Source organism: Gopherus flavomarginatus, chromosome 1 (assembly GCF_025201925.1).
Source record: "Gopherus flavomarginatus isolate rGopFla2 chromosome 1, rGopFla2.mat.asm, whole genome shotgun sequence".
NCBI lineage: Eukaryota > Metazoa > Chordata > Testudines > Testudinidae > Gopherus > Gopherus flavomarginatus.
This window is the reverse complement of record NC_066617.1, coordinates 202,388,812-202,409,047: the sequence shown is the minus strand read 5'-3', so window position 1 is coordinate 202,409,047 and position 20,236 is coordinate 202,388,812. Positions and strand designations below refer to the sequence as shown.

General features: G+C 43.3%; 1 protein-coding gene across 50 annotated transcripts in view; it reads right to left on the bottom strand.

The window, feature by feature from the left end:
• The window catches only part of SON (SON DNA and RNA binding protein), a 68,786-nt gene that overhangs the window by 2,154 nt on the left and 46,396 nt on the right, over positions 1-20,236 (bottom strand). For all 50 annotated transcript variants that reach the window (XM_050928730.1, XM_050928729.1, XM_050928727.1 and 47 more), the window contains 3 exons: positions 11,649-11,796; positions 7,866-7,934; positions 7,647-7,762 (listed from right to left, as the gene is read on the bottom strand). In XM_050928730.1, coding sequence (XP_050784687.1) covers positions 7,647-7,762; positions 7,866-7,934; positions 11,649-11,796 — 333 coding nt within the window. The remainder of the gene's footprint in view (positions 1-7,646; positions 7,763-7,865; positions 7,935-11,648; positions 11,797-20,236) is intronic.

Genomic DNA, 20,236 nt, shown 5'->3' with positions numbered 1-20,236 from the left:
TCACTATTATTCAAAGTACAAAAACACTCATTAAGTTTCCCCCATTCTCTACATTTTTCTCTCATGGTGGCACACTTTGCATCTTGAAATTGTCTCTTCACTTCCCTTTCCGTCTCATTTTAGATATGGGTATAATTCAGAAGTAGTAAATTATTCATATTTATGTTCTAGTAACACCAAGGCTGCACTCAGGATCAGAGCCTCACTGCAAACACAAAATAAGAGTTCCTGCCCAAAAGAGCTTATAATCTAAATATACAAGACATTGATAGACAACATATTAGGAAAATGTCAAAGGGCCAACTAATACCTTCTATTGGACCGACTTCTGTTGGTGAGAGCTCTTCAGGTCTAAAAAAAATATGACCTCACCTACCTTCTCTCTCTAATATCCTGGGACTGACATGGCAACAACTACATCCCATGCAAAGATCCAAGTATTTTAAAAAACCCTGCCCAACCTAACTCTCCCCCCATCCCCTTTGTGCAGAGCATGTTTACCAGGTACACTGTGGCTGCGTCTCCAACAGCAAATGGGATTCTACATAGCAAACTTCTGTTGTAATTTAGCACTATTACAGCTCCACCAGTGAAAGCTGTTGCACTCACAGGGCTCTGGTGTTTTTACCATCGTATCAGCCAACGCTACTTGAGCCTACCTTTGAAAAGGACTCAGAAGCTCCCTCGCAATACAGAAAGGAACCGCTTGCCTCAAAGGGGATGAGTATTTGATGTCTATTATTATTAATCGTGTTTATTACAGTAGTACCTGAGGAACAACTAAGAATGGGGTGCAATTGTACTAGGCACTGTACAACCAGTCCTTGCTCCAAGGCAAGTTAGGTTGCTAGTTAATGTATTTAATAGATCTTTATTAAATACATTAAGACTAAGGTGGGAACCTAATAGTAGCTGAGCGACTGGCTTTCTCCCTTCAGCCCGTCCAGGCAGTTGTGGGCGGCTGGTCTGGGTAAGAAACTACCATTAAGGCAGAAAAAGTGTACGCCTGAATTTATTCTTTCTATATGCAAACATTTGAAATGAAGTATAGGACAAGATGTTATGGCCTGGACTCCTGTAAAACTGCAGTGATCTTTTCCAGAATGCTTGAGAATTTTTCTCCCAGCGAAGGGGAAAGTCACTAATACATTTTTGTGATCTATTTCTCTCTGTCAGTTCTTTAGCAGAAGAGTGGTCATTTTCAGTGGCAAACATTAATGCAAGATTCATGTGGAAAGCGAGTAAGCTGGACTAAACTGACTAAAGAATAAAAAAAGGGTTAAATCCTGCTCAATTTATTCACAAGGGCCGTTCCACTAAAGCTTATTCATGGGACTATGATAGGTAGGATCTGACCCCAAATTGGTTTAACTCATTTAAATAAGTAGTGGGAAGAATGGCTTCTGGCCTCTTCATAGTTACAAATGTGCATAAGTGTTTGCAGGTTCTGGGGTTACATTGTAAGCTCTTTGGAATAAGGACGTTGTATTCCTGGGTGTTTGGACCGTGCCCAGCACACTGGGGGCACTACTAGAATACAAAAAAATGAAATAAAAGACGGTTACTCACCTTTGTAACTGTTGTTCTTCGAGATGTGTTGCTCATATCCATTCCAGGTAGACGTGCGCGCGCTGCGTGCACATTCGTTGGAAGATTTTTACCCTAGCAACACTCGGTGGGACGGCTGGGCGCCCCCTGGCGTGGCGCCGTTATGGCACCGAGTATATACCCCTGCTAACCCATCCGCTCCTCAGTTTCTTCTTGCCGGCTACTCCGACAGTGGGGAAGGAGGGCGGGTTTTGGAATGGATATGAGCAACATCTCGAAGAACAACAGTTACAAAAGGTGAGTAACCGTCTTTTCTTCTTCGAGTGCTTGCTCATATTGATTCCAATTCGGTGAATCCCAAGCCTTACCTAGGCAGTGGGGTTGGAGTGAAATACTGCAGAATGCAGAACCGCTGAGCCGAAGGCTGCATCATTTCTGGATTGTTGCACCAAGGCATAATGGGAAGCAAAGGTGTGCACTGAAGACCAAGTAGCTGCTCGACATATCTCCTGTATAGGTACTCGAGCTAAGAAGGCGGTCGACGAGGCCTGAGCCCTGGTAAATGTGCGGTAATATGACCCGGAGAAATATGAGCTAGATCATAGCAAGTACGGATGCACGCCATTACCCAGGACGAAATCCTCTGAGAAGAGATGGGTAGGCCTTTCAGCCGGTCTGCCACTGCAACGAAGAGTTGGGGCGTTTTGCGGAAGGGCTTTGTCCGGTCAATATAAAAGGCGAGCGCCCTACGGACGTCGAGGGAATGCAACTGCTGCTCCCGACGGGATGCATGCGGTTTGGGAAAGAAGACCGGGAGGAATATGTCTTGATTGAGATGGAAGGCCAAAACTATTTTGGGGAGGAACGCTGGATGTAGACGCAACTGCACCTTGTCTTTGTGGAACACCGTATACGGTGGGTCCACCATCAGAGCCCAAAGCTCGGAGACTCTTCTAGCCAACGTGATGGCTACAAGGAAGGCTGTTTTCCATGACAGATATAGGAGCGAGCAGGTTGCCAATGGCTCGAATGGAGGAGACGTAACCCTCGTCAGGACCAGGTTGAGGTCCCTGGAAGGGGCGGGGCGGCGTACTAGGGGGTATAGATGCTCCAGACCCTTGAGGAACCTCGGAACCATAGGGTGGGAGAAGACAGAGTGACTACCTTCTCCTGGGTGGAAAGTAGAAATAGCTGCCAAGTGCACTCACAATGAAGAAGTAGCAAGACCTTGCTGTCTAAGATACCAGAGGTAGTCCAGTATAGTGGGGATGGGAACCTCCGTGGGTGTGGCATTCAGTGTTTGACACCAGCAGGAAAAACGTTTCCACTTGGCCAAGTATGTAGACCGAGTGGAAGGTTTTCTGTTACCCAGGAGAACTTCTTGCACTGGGGCAGAGCAGCGTAACTCCGAATGGGTTAACCACGCAGGAGCCACGCTGTGAGATGAAGGGATTGCAGGCCTGGGTGGTGAAGCCTGCCATGGTCCTGAGTTATAAGATCTTGATGAAGAGGCAGGGAGATTGAGTCTGCTATCGAGAGGTCGAGCAATGTGGCGTACCACGCAGAGGCGACCAGAATCAGGCAAGCCTTGTCCCTGCGGAGCTTTAGGAGAACCTTGTGCACCAGTGGGAAGGGTGGAAAGGCGTAAAGCAGCTGGCTCTTCCATGGCATTAGGAAGGCGTCCGATATTGAGCCCGGGGTGAGACCTTGGAAAGAGCAGAACCTCTGGCATTTCCTGTTCTCGCAAGAAGCAAAGAAGTCTATGTGGGGAAAGCCCCACTTCCGGAAAACAGAATGTATAATGTCCGGACGAATCGACCACTCGTGAGACAGAAAAGATCTGCTGAGTTGATCTGCCAGAGTGTTCCGAACCCCTAGGAGAAAAGACACCACAAGGTCTATTGAGTGGGCTATGCAAAATTCCCACAGTTGGATCGCCTCCTGACAAAGGGGGGAGGATCGAGTCCCTCCCTGCTTGTTTATGTAGTGCATCGCCATTGTGTTGTCTGTAAGCACTGAAACACAACGACCCTGCAGATGTTGCTGGAACGTCTGGCACGCCAGGCGGACTGCTCTCAGCTCTCGGACGTTTATGTGCAGCGCCAGCTCTCGAGATGACCAGAGGCCTTGCGTGCGAAGATGGCCTAGGTAAGCCTCCCAGCCGAGAGATGATGCGTCCGTCATTAGGGACACTGAGGGCTGCATCAGATGGAACGGCAGTCCTGCACACAGCAGGGAGGGTGTTAGCCACCAGTCGAGGGAGTGTAGAATGCTCTGAGGAATGGTGACCACCATGTCTATGGTATCTCTGCCTGGGCGGTAAACTGAGGTGAGCCAGGTTTGATGGGGACGCAGGCGTAGTTTGGCGTGTTTGGTTACAAAGGTGCATGCAGCCATGTGACCAAGGAGGCTGAGACAGTTGCGAGCCGAGGTCGTCGGAAAGCCTTGGAGGCTTTTTATAATTGAAACTTTTGCCTGAAATCGGGGTAGTGGTAAGTAGGCTCTTGAGAGTTTGGAGTCTAGAATGGCCCCAAAAAACTCTATTCTTTGTGTGGGCACTAGATGAGATTTGTCTAGTTTGATCATCAGGCCTAATCGGCTGAATAGGTCCTTGACGATGCCCACATGCCTGGTGACTTGGGCCTCGGAGGTCCCTCGAATAAGCCACTTGTCTAGGTAAGGAAAGACACTTATTCGACGATGACAGAGGGAGGCGGCCACTACAGCCATACACTTCGTGAACATGCGAGGGGCTGTAGAGAGGCCAAATGGAAGGACCGCAAATTGAAAATGTTGGCGGTTCACCATAAACCGTAGGTACCGTCTGTGCGAAGGGTAAATGGCAATGTGGAAATATGCGTCCTTCATGTCGAGAGCAGCGTATCAGTCTCTGGGATCCAGGGATGGGATGATGGTCCCCAGGGATACCATGCAGAACTTCAACTTTTTCATGAACATGTTGAGTCCTTGCAGGTCCAGGATAGACCGGAGGCCTCCTTTTGCCTTGGGGATTAGGAAATATCAGCAATAAAAACCCTTGCCCCTTAATTCCTCCAGTACCTCCTCTATAGCTCCAATCGAAAGGAGCGTTTGAACCTCTTGCCAGAGGAATTGCTCGTGAGAGGGGTCCCTGAAGAGGGATGGGGAGGGAGGGGGCGAAATGAATTGGAGGTGGTATCCAAATTCTACCGTGCATAGGACCCAACGATCCGAGGTTAACTGGGTCCACGCAGGGAGGAAGGAGGAAAGGCGGTTGCAGAACTGAAAAGGATCCTGGAGAAGGACTGGTGCTCTGCTCTCGGGCGCACCTTCAAAAGTTCGGTTTCGGGCCCGTCATTGGTTTGGCGGGACAGTTATTGTGGCCTCCTTGGGGTCCAGACTGCCGTCTGCGGTTACCACGACCGCGCCTTCTGCCAAAAAGTCTTGTCATGGCCTGGGTGGGGGGTAAGGGCGCTGAGGCTCGCTACGGAAGGACCTTCGCTGGGTCTGTGGGGTATGCATCCCAAGGGAATGCATTATCACCCTATTGTCCTTGAGACTCTGCAGCCTAGAGTCCGTTTTCTGAGAGAAGAGGCCCTGGCCTTCAAATGGCAAGTCTTGGATGGTGTGCTGCAGTTCAGGAGGTAGGCCTGACACTTGCAGCCACGATATCCGTCTCATTGTGATGCCGGAGGCCACAGTTCTGGCTGCTGAATCGGCAGCATCAAGTGAGGCCTGGAGGGAGGTCCGTGCAACTTACTTTCCTTCCTCCAGAAGGGCCTGGAATTCCTGGCGGGAGTCCTGTGGGACCAGTTCAGTGAACTTGCCCACCTGCCAGGTATTATAATTATATCTGCTAAGCAGAGCCTGTTGGTTCGCCATCCTGAGTTGGAGGCCCCCCGCAGAGTAGACTTTACGTCCCAACAGGTCCATACGTCTAGCCTCCCTTGATTTTGGGGCGGGGGCTTGCTGGCCACGGTGTTCCCGCTCATTCACGGATTGGACCACCAGAGAGCATGGGGGAGGGTGGGTATATAAGTACTCATACCCCTTGGAGGGCACCATGTACTTTCATTCCACCCTTCTGGCCGTGGGATGGATAGACGCTGGGGATTGCCAGATGGTGTCCGCTTTGGCTTGTATGGAGCGGATAAATGGTAAAGCCACACGAGTTGGCGCATCCGCTGACAGGATGTCTATCACAGGGTCTTCAACCTCTGGGACTTCCTCTACCTGTAGATTGATATTTAAGGCGACTCTCCTCAGAAGGTACTGGTGAGCTCGGAGATCAATAGGGGGCGGGCCCGATGAGGATGTCCCAGCTACCGCCTCATCTGGGGAAGAGGAAGATGACAGACCAGGGACGAGTGGCTTATGTATGGACTCATGGTCAGGAGGCACGTCAGGGTCTGGGAGGACCTGAGGGTCTGGTGCCAAAGGAGAGCCGTCTGTACCCGCTGGAGGGGGGCAGCCAACAGTGGCCTCCGGTGCGCGATGTTCCAACGAGGGAAAGCGTGATGGTACTGTGGGTTCCCCCATGTAGAACTCGGCTGTGTACGTCTGAATCCCCGTAGGAGGCACTATCGGCGTGCGATAAGACAGACGCATGCCGCGATGGCCACGGCGGGGCGGAGACCGGTTGGGGAGGAGCCCTGCGTCCAGCGAACTGTTCTCCATGCCGCACCAGAGAGTGGTACCGGGTTCCGTACCAGTACCAGTAGGAGGACCGGGACCTGCGACCGGCGTGGTGCCGGGAGGTCGACCGGGATCTTGAAGCTCTATGATGAGAGCAGCTGCGGTGGGAACAGTGCTGGGAGCTGGATCAGTGGCTGGAGTATTGGGCCAGCGAGCGGGATCTCGAGTGGTGCCACGAGTATGACCGGTACAGAGGAGATCAGTATCGGGACTGTGAGCGGCGTCGGGAACAGGATGGGTGCCAAGATCAAGAACGCTGGCCGGACCTCGATCTTGAGTGGTGCCTCTCGGCAGTGCTGATTTGAGGACAGTCTTACCATGGCAGGCTTGCCTGTTGATTGAATAACCCGCACTGGCGGTGCCGGGGGTTGAGGCAGGGTGGGCTCCGTTAATGCAATCAGTTCCCTCGCCGTAGAAAATGTCTCTGGCGTCGTGGGAACGATGAGCTCTACCGAGGCATGCGCCAGGGAGCTATCAGGCACCGGACTCGACGGCCCTTGCAAGGCCGGAATCAACGGTGCTGAGATTGTCGGTGCCGCGGCAGCTACTGGTGCCGGGCGGCTTGACTTAGGCTGCTGCTCAGACTGCGGTGCAGATAGTGAAGCCGCAGGAGCTTTCAGCTTCTTGGCTCGTGGGGAGAGGGAGCAGTGCCGGGCAGGTTTCTGGGCCGGTGCCGGTTGGTGCCGAGATGTCTTCGTGGTGCCGGCGCACTCCGGTGCCGACGAGGCACTTCTCCCCGGTGCGGACCGACCGGCACCCGGTGCCGAAGGTGAAGGAGTGAGGGCTGCCTCCATTAGGAGCTGCTTGAGGCAAAAGTCCCGCTCCTTTTTTGTCTGCGGTTTGAAGGATTTGCAGAACCGGTACTTGTCTGCGAGGTGTGATTCCCCCAAGCACTTGAGACAGGAGTCGTGAGGGTCTCCTGTGGGCATCGGCCTGCGGCAGGCCGAGCACAGTTTGAAACCCAGTGAACCAGGCATGTGCCTGGGCACCAGGTGAGGGAAAGGGCTAATCCCCAACCCTCTGAACTATATACACTAACTACGTTTACAAAAAATTATTAAAAGTATTAACTAGAACTATAGAGAATAAACTATATACATAATAAGTATTAGAACGAGTGAATAGCCAGGGACGTGGAGATCAGCTAAGCCGCGCTCCACTGTCCTAACGACCGAGACGGGCGGTAAGAAGGAATAGAATAGCGGATGCGTCAGCAGGGGTATATACTCGGTGCCATAACGGCGCCATGCCAGGGGGCGCCCAGCCAACCCACCGAGTGTTGCGAGGGTAAAAATCTTCCGACGAACGTGCACGCGGCGCGCACACACCTAATTGGAATCGATATGAGCAAGCACTCGAAGAACACTAGATTTCTCACTTCTAACTGAGTACTAGACATGTCAGAAAAGGGAATTCAAGCTTACCTTGAAGATAAAATGTTTGCGATGATCAGGCCCACTATCATCCACCAATACGAATACAGGTGGTGACCATCTTCTTTTATTACATATCTCCATCAATGCAGAAACTGGATGTTTACCTTAAATATATCAACATATTTCATTTCTATATTAATTCCAATGTCACTCCTAAACAAGTTACCTTAAATTAGATATTTTACAGGAGTTTAAAAAAGGCCTTACCTGAAAGATCCTTCATTACACTAAAATGTCCCGATCTCTTTTGTGTCTTTTCTCCCACTGCAACAAGGCCTAAACAAAATATGGACCATGTTTATATCTTGTATTACTTTCTACTGCTATAAACATGATTTTTGCATTAAGCCCATAACCTGTGCCTTTTATTAAAAATAAAAATGACAAAATCTTAGCCTTAAGCATTGTCTGTGACTGTGTCTACATTATAGAGACTATGCTGGTATAGGCCCCAGTGCAGATGCAGTTTACACTGCAGAAGGACATTCCCTGAATGACATTAGCTACCTTGACAGAAGCACTCATCTGTTGATAAAGCTGCATCTACAATGGGGTTTTGTCAGTGTAGCTTTGTCAATCAGAAGTGTGATTTTTTTTCCAAACCCCTAACTGACAGAGCAAAGCAGATATAACTTTTCAGTATAGACCAAGCCTATAGCAGAAATACAGGGTGGGATTATCAAAATTGCTTAAGTGATGTAGAAGCACAAGTCCCACCCATTGAAAGTCATGGAAAACCTAACCTGCTGCAATTGTCTGTTCTCAGGAGGAAGGAAAAAGTAAGTAGGTGATTAAAAAAACACATTCTGTATAGTTCTGAGTCAGTAGCTATCAAACTTCCATTCTCTTAATTACTTTGTACAAGACATCCTCTCATGAGCCATCTCTTCCGCTCCAACCTTCCAATCCCAAGATTTTAAAGGGTAAAATAAAACAATCAATCTGCCTATAAAATAAGCAAATGTGTGTGGTGACCCACTATTTTCCTTTAATAAAACATTTTACCCTCATTCATTTCAAAAAGGCCTTTACTCCCTCGAGTGACACTTTTAAATACATGTAAAAATAAAACATTTGAACGACAATGGCTCTGAACTTCTTTTCCTTCAATCCTCTCTTTTTATTTTTCTTGTTTCTTATCTTCACTTGATTCCTCTCCTGGCTTTGGGGAATGAAGGGAGTACAGGGGACCTTTTTTTTTCTTTTTTTTTTGTTTTAAATTAAACTCACCTCCTCATTACCACCACGCCTTCACCCTCAGAACTTCAAACATGGTTTATTTTAAGAGATTATGGCCCTAAAGTTACCTCCAAATTCAAACAACTCTGATGTTTCTTCCTTTTTGTTGTTGAAAATTATTTACATCAGAAATAATTACAAAACTGAGGTTACAGTGAAGGGAGAGATCCTATAGCACATTATGTTTCACATCTGGCAGCTTGAGAGGTATGGCTCTGAACCAACTAATGGGAAGATGTTCTGCTTTCCACTGTTAACTGAAGCAGTGTGTTTTTACACCTTTCAGCTGCCGAGAAGGGAGTTCTCACAGCTTAATGGCAGCCAACAGAGCAAAAGAGTAGCTTAGTGGCTGCAGGCCTGGAAGCTGTTCAGGCCCTGCCTGAGACTAGCTGGGTCTGGTGCAGAGCCAAGGGAAGGCTGGCAAGCTCTGGATTCACACTTTGCTGCTGTTTCCCAAAATAGCTTTTACTGAACAAAGTTAATTGACTGTCCCTGGATGTATGTTCCCAGAAGTCAAAACACTCACTATTTTCAAATAACTTTAGACAAGATTTCAAAAATTGTTTTCTTTTATAAGCAGGGAAGAAAATTACTTTGTCCATTTAAATTTTCTAGCCAGAACACTAACCCCTTCTAGATAAAGTTCCAGTCTTGCTTTCAGCAGTACACACACACTGGTCAAGGCTTTTCCTCAACCCTTCCCTTCCATCTTCTTCATATTGGTTTGCACAGCACTTGGCATAGATTTGGCATTTTATAAATAACAGCATCAGTACATTCCAATGCACTTTATTGCCCTCCCCATGTACAAGAATCACTTCAGCTACCTATTTTTAACAACCCAAGTTGCCTCTTTATAGTGTACATGATCTTAACATTAGGCACCCATGTTGGTTTGGCGAAACTTTAGCACTTCTCCCTATCAATCTGGATTTGATATTTTTAGGGAGCCTGTTGGAAAGGATCGTCTATCTGCTATAACTCAAAACAGGAAAAAAAAGATTACATTAAAACAACCCAGGGATCACTGCAAGGATATCAATATTTGTCGGTGAACCTATACCAAGAAAGGGAAGATGCATGCTCAGAGTTCTCCTCACTAAGATGGATGCCAGCAGTCTTACTAATAACTTTGCTTGTATGCTGTACTCTTCTTCTCCACCTCTCTGGCCATCTTACTAAACAGTGAGCTCTTTGGGGCAGTGAACATATCTACCTATTTGTCTGTACAGTACTTAGCACAACAAGGCACTGGTCCTGGTACAGGTCTTCAGGATTATATAAACAAACATTGGGATTGAACGTCTAACTCTACAGATGTAAGAAATGTTATCAGATACCACACAGAGGTCCCCAGACACTCAATAAGGTTAGTACTCTCAATCGTTGTGAGCCTATCAGATAACCCCTTTCTGCAGGCCGCTCAGAAAAAGAGAAATGACCTTGAAGGAATTTTACTTTAGTTATAGATCTGTGTAGTTCTTCCCCGCTGCCTGTGACATTACCCACATTAAACTCAAGGAACTGTATTGGCAATGAGAGCATTACAGGACAGAGCTGCTGAAAAGGCTGTGCTGCAGCTCAACAAGGAAGTTTTCTTCCTGGAACATCTGTCAACTAATTATTCTCCAAACTCTCTCTCTCTCTAGCTTCAATCTGGCAAGATGTCTGACATAAATGAATAGTTGTAAAAAGCAGGTTAAGCCACTTTATATGTAAAACTCATATTTGTTTTCATGGCTTCCTTTTCTATATTTTTGGACTGTTTCTTCACTCAGTTATAAAGCCATTGTGTAGACTGCTAAAGGAGCTATAAACTTTAGGCAGGAACTCATTCTTATACTTGTAAAACAGAAGAGTGAGACTCCTCAGAGTCTCCATTTCCTGACTCCACACAGACAATTTCTACAATCTTGACTATAACACCTTATTTTCAGTGTGTGATTGGTACTTGGAGACCATTCCGCTACTGGGAAATCTCTATGTGGACAGTCAGGGTCTGGTTTTTAGCATCTGCAGTTTTCACCTACTTGACAGCACCTATGAAAATCAGGCCTACAGAGTTTATGTCCTGTGTTTCTTTTCTGACTGAAACTATGATTGAATGAACTCTGCTTTAAATGTCTGTAAGCTTAAATGTGATCTGTGTAATGTATTACAAGCTCAAAAAGGTTAAGGAACAACTGGTAAATATTTGGTTTTCTACTTAAACTACAAGCCAATGTTAATCTGGTTTACCAGTGCACACTATGAAACAATATAGGTGAAATCCAGGCTCTATTGAAGTCAATTAGAATTTTGCAGCACATTTAAAAATTTTAACTTTAAGTGCTTAAAAACTTCCTTTCTGAATCACAGCATATCTCAGCATGCATTGTAAAATAAAAATGCTGTTGAGTTTGCATATATATGCAAAATACCCAATTGTGTAATGTGGGCAGCTCATTTAAGCCACAATAGGGTCCTGATCCTGCAGACATGCTTATGCACATGTCTAACTTTAAATGGAAGAGGAGCCCCATAGACTTATATAGGAGTATTTATGGCTTTAAAGTTAAGCTTATGCCTAAATGCATGTCGACTAGGGCGTAAGGGGCCAGTATCAATATGACTATTTTTATTGTAATATTCATATACATATTACAGTGAAAATAATTTCCTCATACTAAGATTGTTCTATTCTTTGCTATAATAGAAATAAAATCATTATCAGTTTTATAATGTTTTAAAAGGTTCAAAGAAAGAGTTTACCTTTTCGATCTGTCTTAAAATCCACTAGGATAGGCTCCACAGTTCCTTCTCTGTTTTTTCCTAGTCCCTCTCCTTCTCTCCAGCCCATTTTTCTCATCAGCTGGGCTCCCATTCCTCCAGTTACAGGGGCTGCTCTTAAGAACTGATCCTATCCAAAGAAAGAAAAGTAAAACAAGTCCTAAAGTTAGCACTTGATTTAAAAAAAATAACTGGGAGCTTCCAAAAATGTTTCTAACAACCTTTCATTGATCAATTCAAGTGAATACACCTTAGCTTTACATACATTTACATGGCTTGTATAATCCAGAGTTCACAACATATAAGTTAGACACATAATTTGTTCAAAATATCAAACTAGAAACAGATTAAGAAAATTTTAATGAGATTCTTTAAGTCAAAAATGGCAATTTTAAACATTGACCTGTTTCAAACATGTGCACGTAATAAAATGATAACCAACGTTTATTTTTAAACACGTTACTTTGGTTCCAATGTATCTCTTCTTATCTTGTAAAAGGAGGCAGTGTTAATTGTTTAACTAGCAACGTTTGTGCCAAGTGTACCTAGTTATTGAACAAAATACAAGCAAATATAGTAATGACATTCAAATACTCTTTAGGCATATTTTAAATATGAATAATGTTTCCCCACTTTAGTACGCAGCAGTTGCAGACATACATTTTACTCTGAAAATCCACATAGAACAGATACAGGCATTTCTTTAAAAACAAATGAACAAAAATAAGGTACTTAGCCACACAGTTCAGCAGCAGTAATTGTAATATCATCGTCTCAAATCATCATTACATAATAGTTGTTAAGTGTCGTAAGCTTATCAAATAGAACTTTTAAAAATCTGGTTTCTTGTAAAGAACTTTAAAAACTCCTTAAATGTTTACGTACCTAGGCCTCGATGGCCGCAGTGTTGTGAATAGTAGGGCTGGCATTGACCGTGGCAAGAAGGCAGCTACAAGGATTTGACCCTGAAACAAGTTTCCATATAGAGGGGTGAAAGTTCACAGGTTATTCTGTGAACTATCATCTCTCTTCTGCCCCACCCGCTGACCCAAGTAAGTCAGTCATTTCCATCACAGCAGCAAATTGCTTGACTTAATATACAAGTTTACACATTGGTATTGATAACACACTTATTCTCACACAGTAGGTAATAGATACAACGCCTAGTATTTTTGTAGCAACTTTACCTATGTTTCAAAACAGTGGTAAGTTCACGGAACACTTTTTTCTCTCTTTATTTATTTATTTTTACTGTGTTTGACATACTAAATATTTCCCAGATTTGAAGAGACGAAGACAGATATTTCCTTGGTTTCAAATATAAGCAGAATTAGAAGTTTTCCTTTTCCAGGAGACTTAGAATATATATATATTCTTAATAAAAACCTATTAGCCTCTCAATACAGGCAATTATGGCACATACCAAGGACATATGCATCTTAACCCCCCACATTTCCTGTTGTTAAGAAGTTAAATCATAAAAATTCCTGAACACACATAATAGGAATAGTTTTCCAAATATTTACCTACATAAGCAACAAAACCAATCCCTCAAAACCATGCAACTGAATGTTGAATTTAACAACAAGGTGCTCTGATGGAAGGAAGGGTAGACAGAGGCTAAGTTTACCTCTCCAGTCAACTTTTGATCGGTGCAGGCCATGCAGTTTACGAGTACGCAGAGACAAGTTAGCTGATGTTCGATACCAACTGCCTCACTCTATACACCTAGAATGGCTTTTACTTACTTCCGGTTTCATCCTCCCCTGTCTTTTCCAGGAACCTCTCATAAGAAAAGGTCAACCATGCAGAGTATGATACAAACCCCAGTCAATGTCACCCAGGGTTCCGATTCCTCTTTTGTACCTGCTTTGCAATGATAGAATTTTCAACATCAACATCTGTTTCATTATCACCAACGTGTATTCAGTTCACAAACCAGAGTAGGAGCAAGTTCTTTATGAGGTCACTTTCATGTTATAGGAGCTTTCCCATTACATTTTCAAATTAATTTTGGAAAAAAAGACTCAAAATATACCCATTTTGTGGCTTAAAATGAAGGCATTAACTTTAGACAGAAAATATCAAAGCCTAAACAAATCCTAAACCTAGAAAAAAATCTAACTTTCTCTAAACTTTTGAAGTGCAATTGTACTTCAAATTATTGTAAACATGGCATTGTCTTACTCAGATCTGCTTCTTGTGCATTCATATCTTGTATTGCTATCTGCTGATTTTAGTGGCAGACCATGATTTTACTGCTTTTCACTTTTGTTAGCACAACAAAGCCAACACAATTAAGAATGAAAGCTGGATTCTATTCCTTCTTGTGCTTCATTTACTACACTGCAAACAGTTACACCTGCACAACCCCTTTGCAGGCTGTAGAAAGTTTGTTTCTCACACATCACTATTAGAAATAAAGAGCTCAGCTTGTCTCACATTCCAATTAAAGAGAACAAGTATTGCAGGTCAGAGGAAAAATAAAACAAAACTTTTTACTTATAAATGGAGGCTAACTGAAATAGAAATCATGAAAGAAAAACATGAAGCCACACAATGCCATTTATACAGTTACATTCAGAGTGAAACTGCACTTTAAAGCAAATGTGAAAAAGGACATTTATAAAATGTTAATTTTTTTAATTAGATAATTAATGGAACTAAGAGGAAACAGCATGGTCTAGAAAACTGAACAAAGTACTTGAAATGACTAAGTTCCAAGTCCACTCTGCCACCAATTTGCAGTGTGATGTTGGAAAAGACAGTCTCAGTTTCCTTCCCTCCAGACAGAGATAACACTAACTCATCCACCCTGTTATCTCACAGGGTGTTTGTAAGAGCTCCATATTTGTAATTAACTTTGAAAGTGTTTATAAAAAAAAAAAATCAAGTGATGCAGGACATGTGAAAGATTCAAATTCCTTTTTATTTTAAATTAGGCAGGCAGAATACCAGACTAGACCGTCCAATAGGATCATCAGGTACAGTAAATCCTATGTTCCTAATTCTTTTCATTATCATTGTCAAATGAGTTTCATAACAGATTAAAATATTTCCCATTTACCCAATCTCTATTCACAAATTGTATTACAAGAGAAATTGCTCATCAAGATGACAGTTTAATGGCAACTTCTCACCTGTTCATCTCCAAGCCCTCCTATGCCAGACCAGATAAGTGGGTACATCTCCTCCTACAAGCAGATGGGGACGAACAAAGAGCAATGCTCTTGTGACACCACTTCTCCTATAAAGGAGGCTGGCTGGCAGATCCTGCTCAAATGATTTAGAATGCTTAATGATTAAAACTACAATAGGAAAATAACTTCAGAACAGTTTCAACTCCAACAACAAAATAAGAACAAGCGTAGGATACCTGGGCTGGCACAGGAGGGCTTAAAAACCACACTAACAGGTAAAAAATTACAATTTTACAGCTTTATGGTATGCCAACAAAGCCCAGATAAGTGGGAACGTCAACAACAAGAAAAAAGGTGAGTACCTTACAAAAAACAGAGTAAGGGACTACAGTGAGCAGGACTTGGCTACCAAAGATGGCAGCAGCAAAGCCTAAAACATCAAGTCCAGAATGATTTGAGATGGCATATAAATATGCCTAACCGGCTGCTTTCTACACAGTTCTGGAGGGGAAGAATCTCATCCTCTCCTGTCAGTGAGGTAGACATGATGTTGAAGGAACAGGTCTTCACAGAAAACAAAGCTGCTTTATCCTGGTCAATGGTTCCTCTCACACAAGACACTGAAGCTTGCAGATTGCTACGCCTTTTATGGTTGGGACTCTCAAAACCACCACTACCACCACAAGTGATCTGACTTTCTAACCACTAGATATCTAAGATACACAAAGCCCTCTTCACAGCGAGTGTTTCACAGGGCTAGTCAGAATAAGGAGAAGGAACAGCCTTGTGGATGGGAAAAACCAACTTGGAAGGAAATTGAGAGCAAGCTTAATCACCACCTTGTCTTGATGAAAAATTAATGCAGGGAATACTGCCAAAAGGACTTACAGCACTCGTTCTCTCCTAACAAAAAAGCAAACTGAAAAAAAATGTTCACCCCTCTTTAATGGTGCATGTGAGCGGGCATTTGGCACTAAATACAGATATTATTATGGGGACAGAGAAAAAAAAATCTCAATTTTAGCTTGTCAGCTGTCCTAAAAAACATTACCTTCAAAACTGCATCATAGAAGAATGCTTTAACTTTGCCTCTTAGTATTACAGTGGCATGGACCCCAAAAGCCAATATTCCAGGCCTTTCAAAAACAGAAAGAAATTTCACTAGTAACTGGACTTAAATCTTCTGGCCTTGCATCAAGCATGAAATATGCCCTAATCTGTTTCTGAACACTTATCAAGCAGTTCAGATAAATCCCTCTTCATGCAGGTCCAACTCAAGAACAAGGGATTCTCCATGCTGAACTGTACCCACAGTGAGACATAGTGGGTAATCACAGAAGAGATCCAGCCAGCTACAGTGCTACCACGTCCTGAGCCAGTCCAGAAATACCAGGATGATCTTCTCCCTGAATTTGGCTTTCTTCTGAAGGACTGACTATGGTGAGACGTATAGGGAAGATATACAGCAGGTCAAACTCCTACAAGCGAGAGTTAACACCCGCTCACAGAGCCAATGAATCCTGGACTCTGGAGCAAAAGGCCTCTATGTTCACATTCATCCAAAGAGGTACCAACAAAATTCTGAAAAGCACCTATGAGTCTGAAAGACTATTCGCCACCCCTGTTTGTACGATGCTATTATTGAGTGCTTAGTTTTGTTGGTGGGCTTTTTGGTTTGATTTTAGATTGTACAGAATATAAAGCTTTAGAATATTTTTGATTGTGTATCTTCTGGAAGTGATGCTGTATCATCCCTTAGAGCTGTTATCCTGCAAAGATACGAGTTTTCCAATCCACCAGGAAGATACTGATTACAGTGATTTATGTTGAACGAAAACTCCATTATAAAGAGCCCACCACAAAGGAAACCTTATCCCCTTCCTCCTAAAAACTCTGAGCACTGTCTCCTCCAGGATTTCTGCTGATCATCGCTGTTGTGGTGGGCCAAAGAGAAACGAAGTCTCTGAAGCCTCAGAGCCAGTCCATTCAGAGGCCTTTGAAAATTAAATCCAGGGACCTGAAATGGATTCAGTACCGGATAGGGAGCCCACGGAGCATAAGCCACATCAGAGCAGCCTTTACTTTCATCCCCAAGCATAGCACACCGTAGCAGACAAGCCTGAAGGTGATGAGCACGTGATAAATTGAAAGGCCTCCACTTCTTGTAAGATCAGCGACGGCCAGACAACTCTCCACTCAAGAGGAAGTGATATCACAAGAGTTTTGTTTTTTCTTGTCTCCATCTACTGGTGGAGGGAGTTATACTCACTTGTGGTGAGCACAAGGGAATGTAGAAGACAGGATTTTACCTCTTTAAAATGTCTAGCCCTAAATATAGCTTTATAACAGTCCTGAAAATGCCTTGTTTTACAGTAATAGCACAAATCAACAAAAAAGCCATTACACTATGCAATGTGTTATAAAAAAAGAACCCAGTTAACAAATCAAAAAAACCACCTAGTTTTGGAAAAAATGTATTTGTTGTATAATAAACGTGGTAGAGTTTATTGATCTAGAAGCAACTAGTGGCTTTGGGAAAGTCTAAACAAGAGTAAGCCTCAAAAGAACTTGCTTGACCAAAATATTTTACCTACTTCCCCTCAAATGATATTTTGTACAGCAACATTCTGCTTTGTTTTGTTTTCTTTTGTTTCAAGTCATCAGCCTCCAGACAGAATTTATCCTATACATACTATATGTAATAGGTTAATAATTTCCACATTTGTGAACTGATTACATCATTGATGATAAATAGAAAACCACTTTTCAGAAGAAATAATATTTGTCACAACTGTATCAATGGGCTAAAATGAATCCTACAGAAAGTTGTTCTTTTGGGAATATTGTTCAACAACCCGACATCCAAACATTATGAATCAGTCACATTGCTAAAACTAAAGAAAATAAAAACACTGCTAATTGGAATGCCACAGTTATTCAATCTGCCATATTAACCATTTTAAGTAAATGAACTTACATGCCACACAAAATTTTATTAAGGTGACGTTAATGTTGCAGGTACATATCAGTTTCACTACATATTACCTTCCAAAAATACTAATTAAATTTTTGGAAACCCAGGAAATGCAGAGTTAAGGTTGCATTTCTCAAACAAGCAACCCCAACTAACTTAGCTTGCCTCATAGATATGCCTATCATCATCTTTGCATTTAGAAGATCAAAAATGTACACCACACATTGGTTTTATAATCTGTCTCATACATACCTGTCATACTAAGTGCGATGTCTGCATATGGAAACACTTTAACTCTGTCTCTACTGACACTTCTGATTCTGCAAAGTGCTGCATGCCTCCAGCTCCTTACAGGGCAGGGCCCTTAGTAAAGACAGGCATGATTGCTTTCAGTTTGCTATTTGTAACAGAAATTTCTAACATTTCTTTGTGCCTGCTGTGTATGACTGTAAGGACAGCCATAAAGCAGCAGTACCATTACATAGCTATGAATAAGACACTCCACTTTTTGTGGTTACTAACTGAAATTTAACATTTTGGTATGACGGATGACGGAGCATGAGTTTAATTTCTCAGGGCAGCACTACAAGAGCAGAATTAAGGTACTTCAGGCACCTTGCCTGAGAAATGCAACCTGAACTCTGCATTTACAAGTTTGTTTATTTTTTTAAAACTACCATCCTGAAAGATAATATGCACTCGAAACACTGTGTACCTGCTTTGCCTTTTGCGTGAAATTTTCCCATCTCATCCACAGAGCTGAGGTCCACCTTGTAAAGTTAATCAACCCTCTAAGTAAGCGTTGAGAGACTCATCAATAGTCCCACAATTCCTGCAAGCTCTAAGAGACTTGTGTGGGCCCCCAAAGCCCTTTAGATTGGGTTTGTGATTGTGGTCACCTCTTAACCCCAGAATTTTGGTGGCCGTACATGGGGAATGGGGAAGCTGAAAGGAGCAAAGAGGTCAATCTGAGGAACAGTTCAACTATGCAGGAGAAAGTGTGGGAGAAGCAAGAGTACCTCCCTGACTTCTCCACCCAATGGATTCTCTTATGGTCTGCCAGAGAAGAGTTCTGCTGCTGCAAACCACAGGATGTCTATTGGTTAGAGAAAGGATAGAAGTGCTAGTGCTTCTCCCTGCCTACTCCTCCTACATTCGCTGCTGAACACCATGTCCCCATCTGGAGCTTTCTGTTTCTGGTAACACCTGCGTTCTCAAGCCAGAGGTCAGTTCTCTACACGTTTCTCCTCACAGAGACATGAATATCTTTTGAGAGGGATGACATGCTCAGGAGTGCAGGAGAAAAAGGCAGAGGGAAAACACACCTGCCTTCTCCACTCCATGCATTTTGTTAAAGGACAGTCCTGCAACAGCAAGCCACAGAAGACCATCAAAGAATGTCAAAGAAGGAGAGATGGATGAAAACAGGGGGGCCTGGGAAAGAGGAGATCAAAGGGGCATTCTCCAGCCTTGTCTTGGGAATCTCCTGAGGTTTGCAGGAAGAGAGAACCCCAGAGAGCCTTAGGAAGGCTTACTGGCCTCCTTCACAAGCCTTTTAGTGGAAAAGTTCTCCTTTTCTCCTCATTGATAAGCCTCTCTGCTGAGTAGTTTTCATTTTGAAGTCTCTCTCTGCCAGGAAAAAGGTAAAGACTCTATTTTTAACCACTGGAGCTGATACTCTGAAGCAACGTTACAAATTCAAAATAACTTTTTAAATTAAGACTTTCACAAAGTAATCGTTGGTCCTCAGCCCTAGATCTCATCAAGATCCCAGAAAAATTTCCATCTAACAAGTCTCTCTTTCCTTTCTATTGTCTTAAATAAAAGCGTGTTGGGGCAGGGGAGAGAGGAGGTTAGAGTTTTGAACTTCAGTGAACACTTTCTATTTTTAGAGTGTCATGATTCAAGAACCTCTTGTTCAGTTCATGTCAAATTTCTGCCTAAGCTTCAAACCTAACTTACTAGTTTTGAGAATCCTATAACTTTTTTGTGGATTGTAGAAGAATGAGCAAAATCAGTCTTGTAACAAACTCAGCTGCTGCAACCTTTGCCAGAGTGAGTGCTGTTACTCATGATTATTTGCCTGTAAAAATGGAAATCTCTTAGATTCCCCAATTTTATTCACTGAAACAGAACTTATTCAACATTGATTTTCAAAGACAAAATATGAAATATTAACAAATTTACAAAAACATAAAATTGTACGACACATTTTGCTCAGCTGATAGGCTGTTATTTCTCTTATTAACAAATATCTAGATGCTTGATGATACTAGATCAATAAACCAGCTGCAATTCCTATTTTAATATTTCAAAATATTTGGCTTGCAGAAATGGTGTTATGTAATGCAAACAGAAGCAAGAAAGCAAATGGATGGAACTAATCCAAACAGAACAATTCATCTTGGGACAGAAGTGCTGATCCTGTTCCCATTGAAGTCAATACCAAAACACCA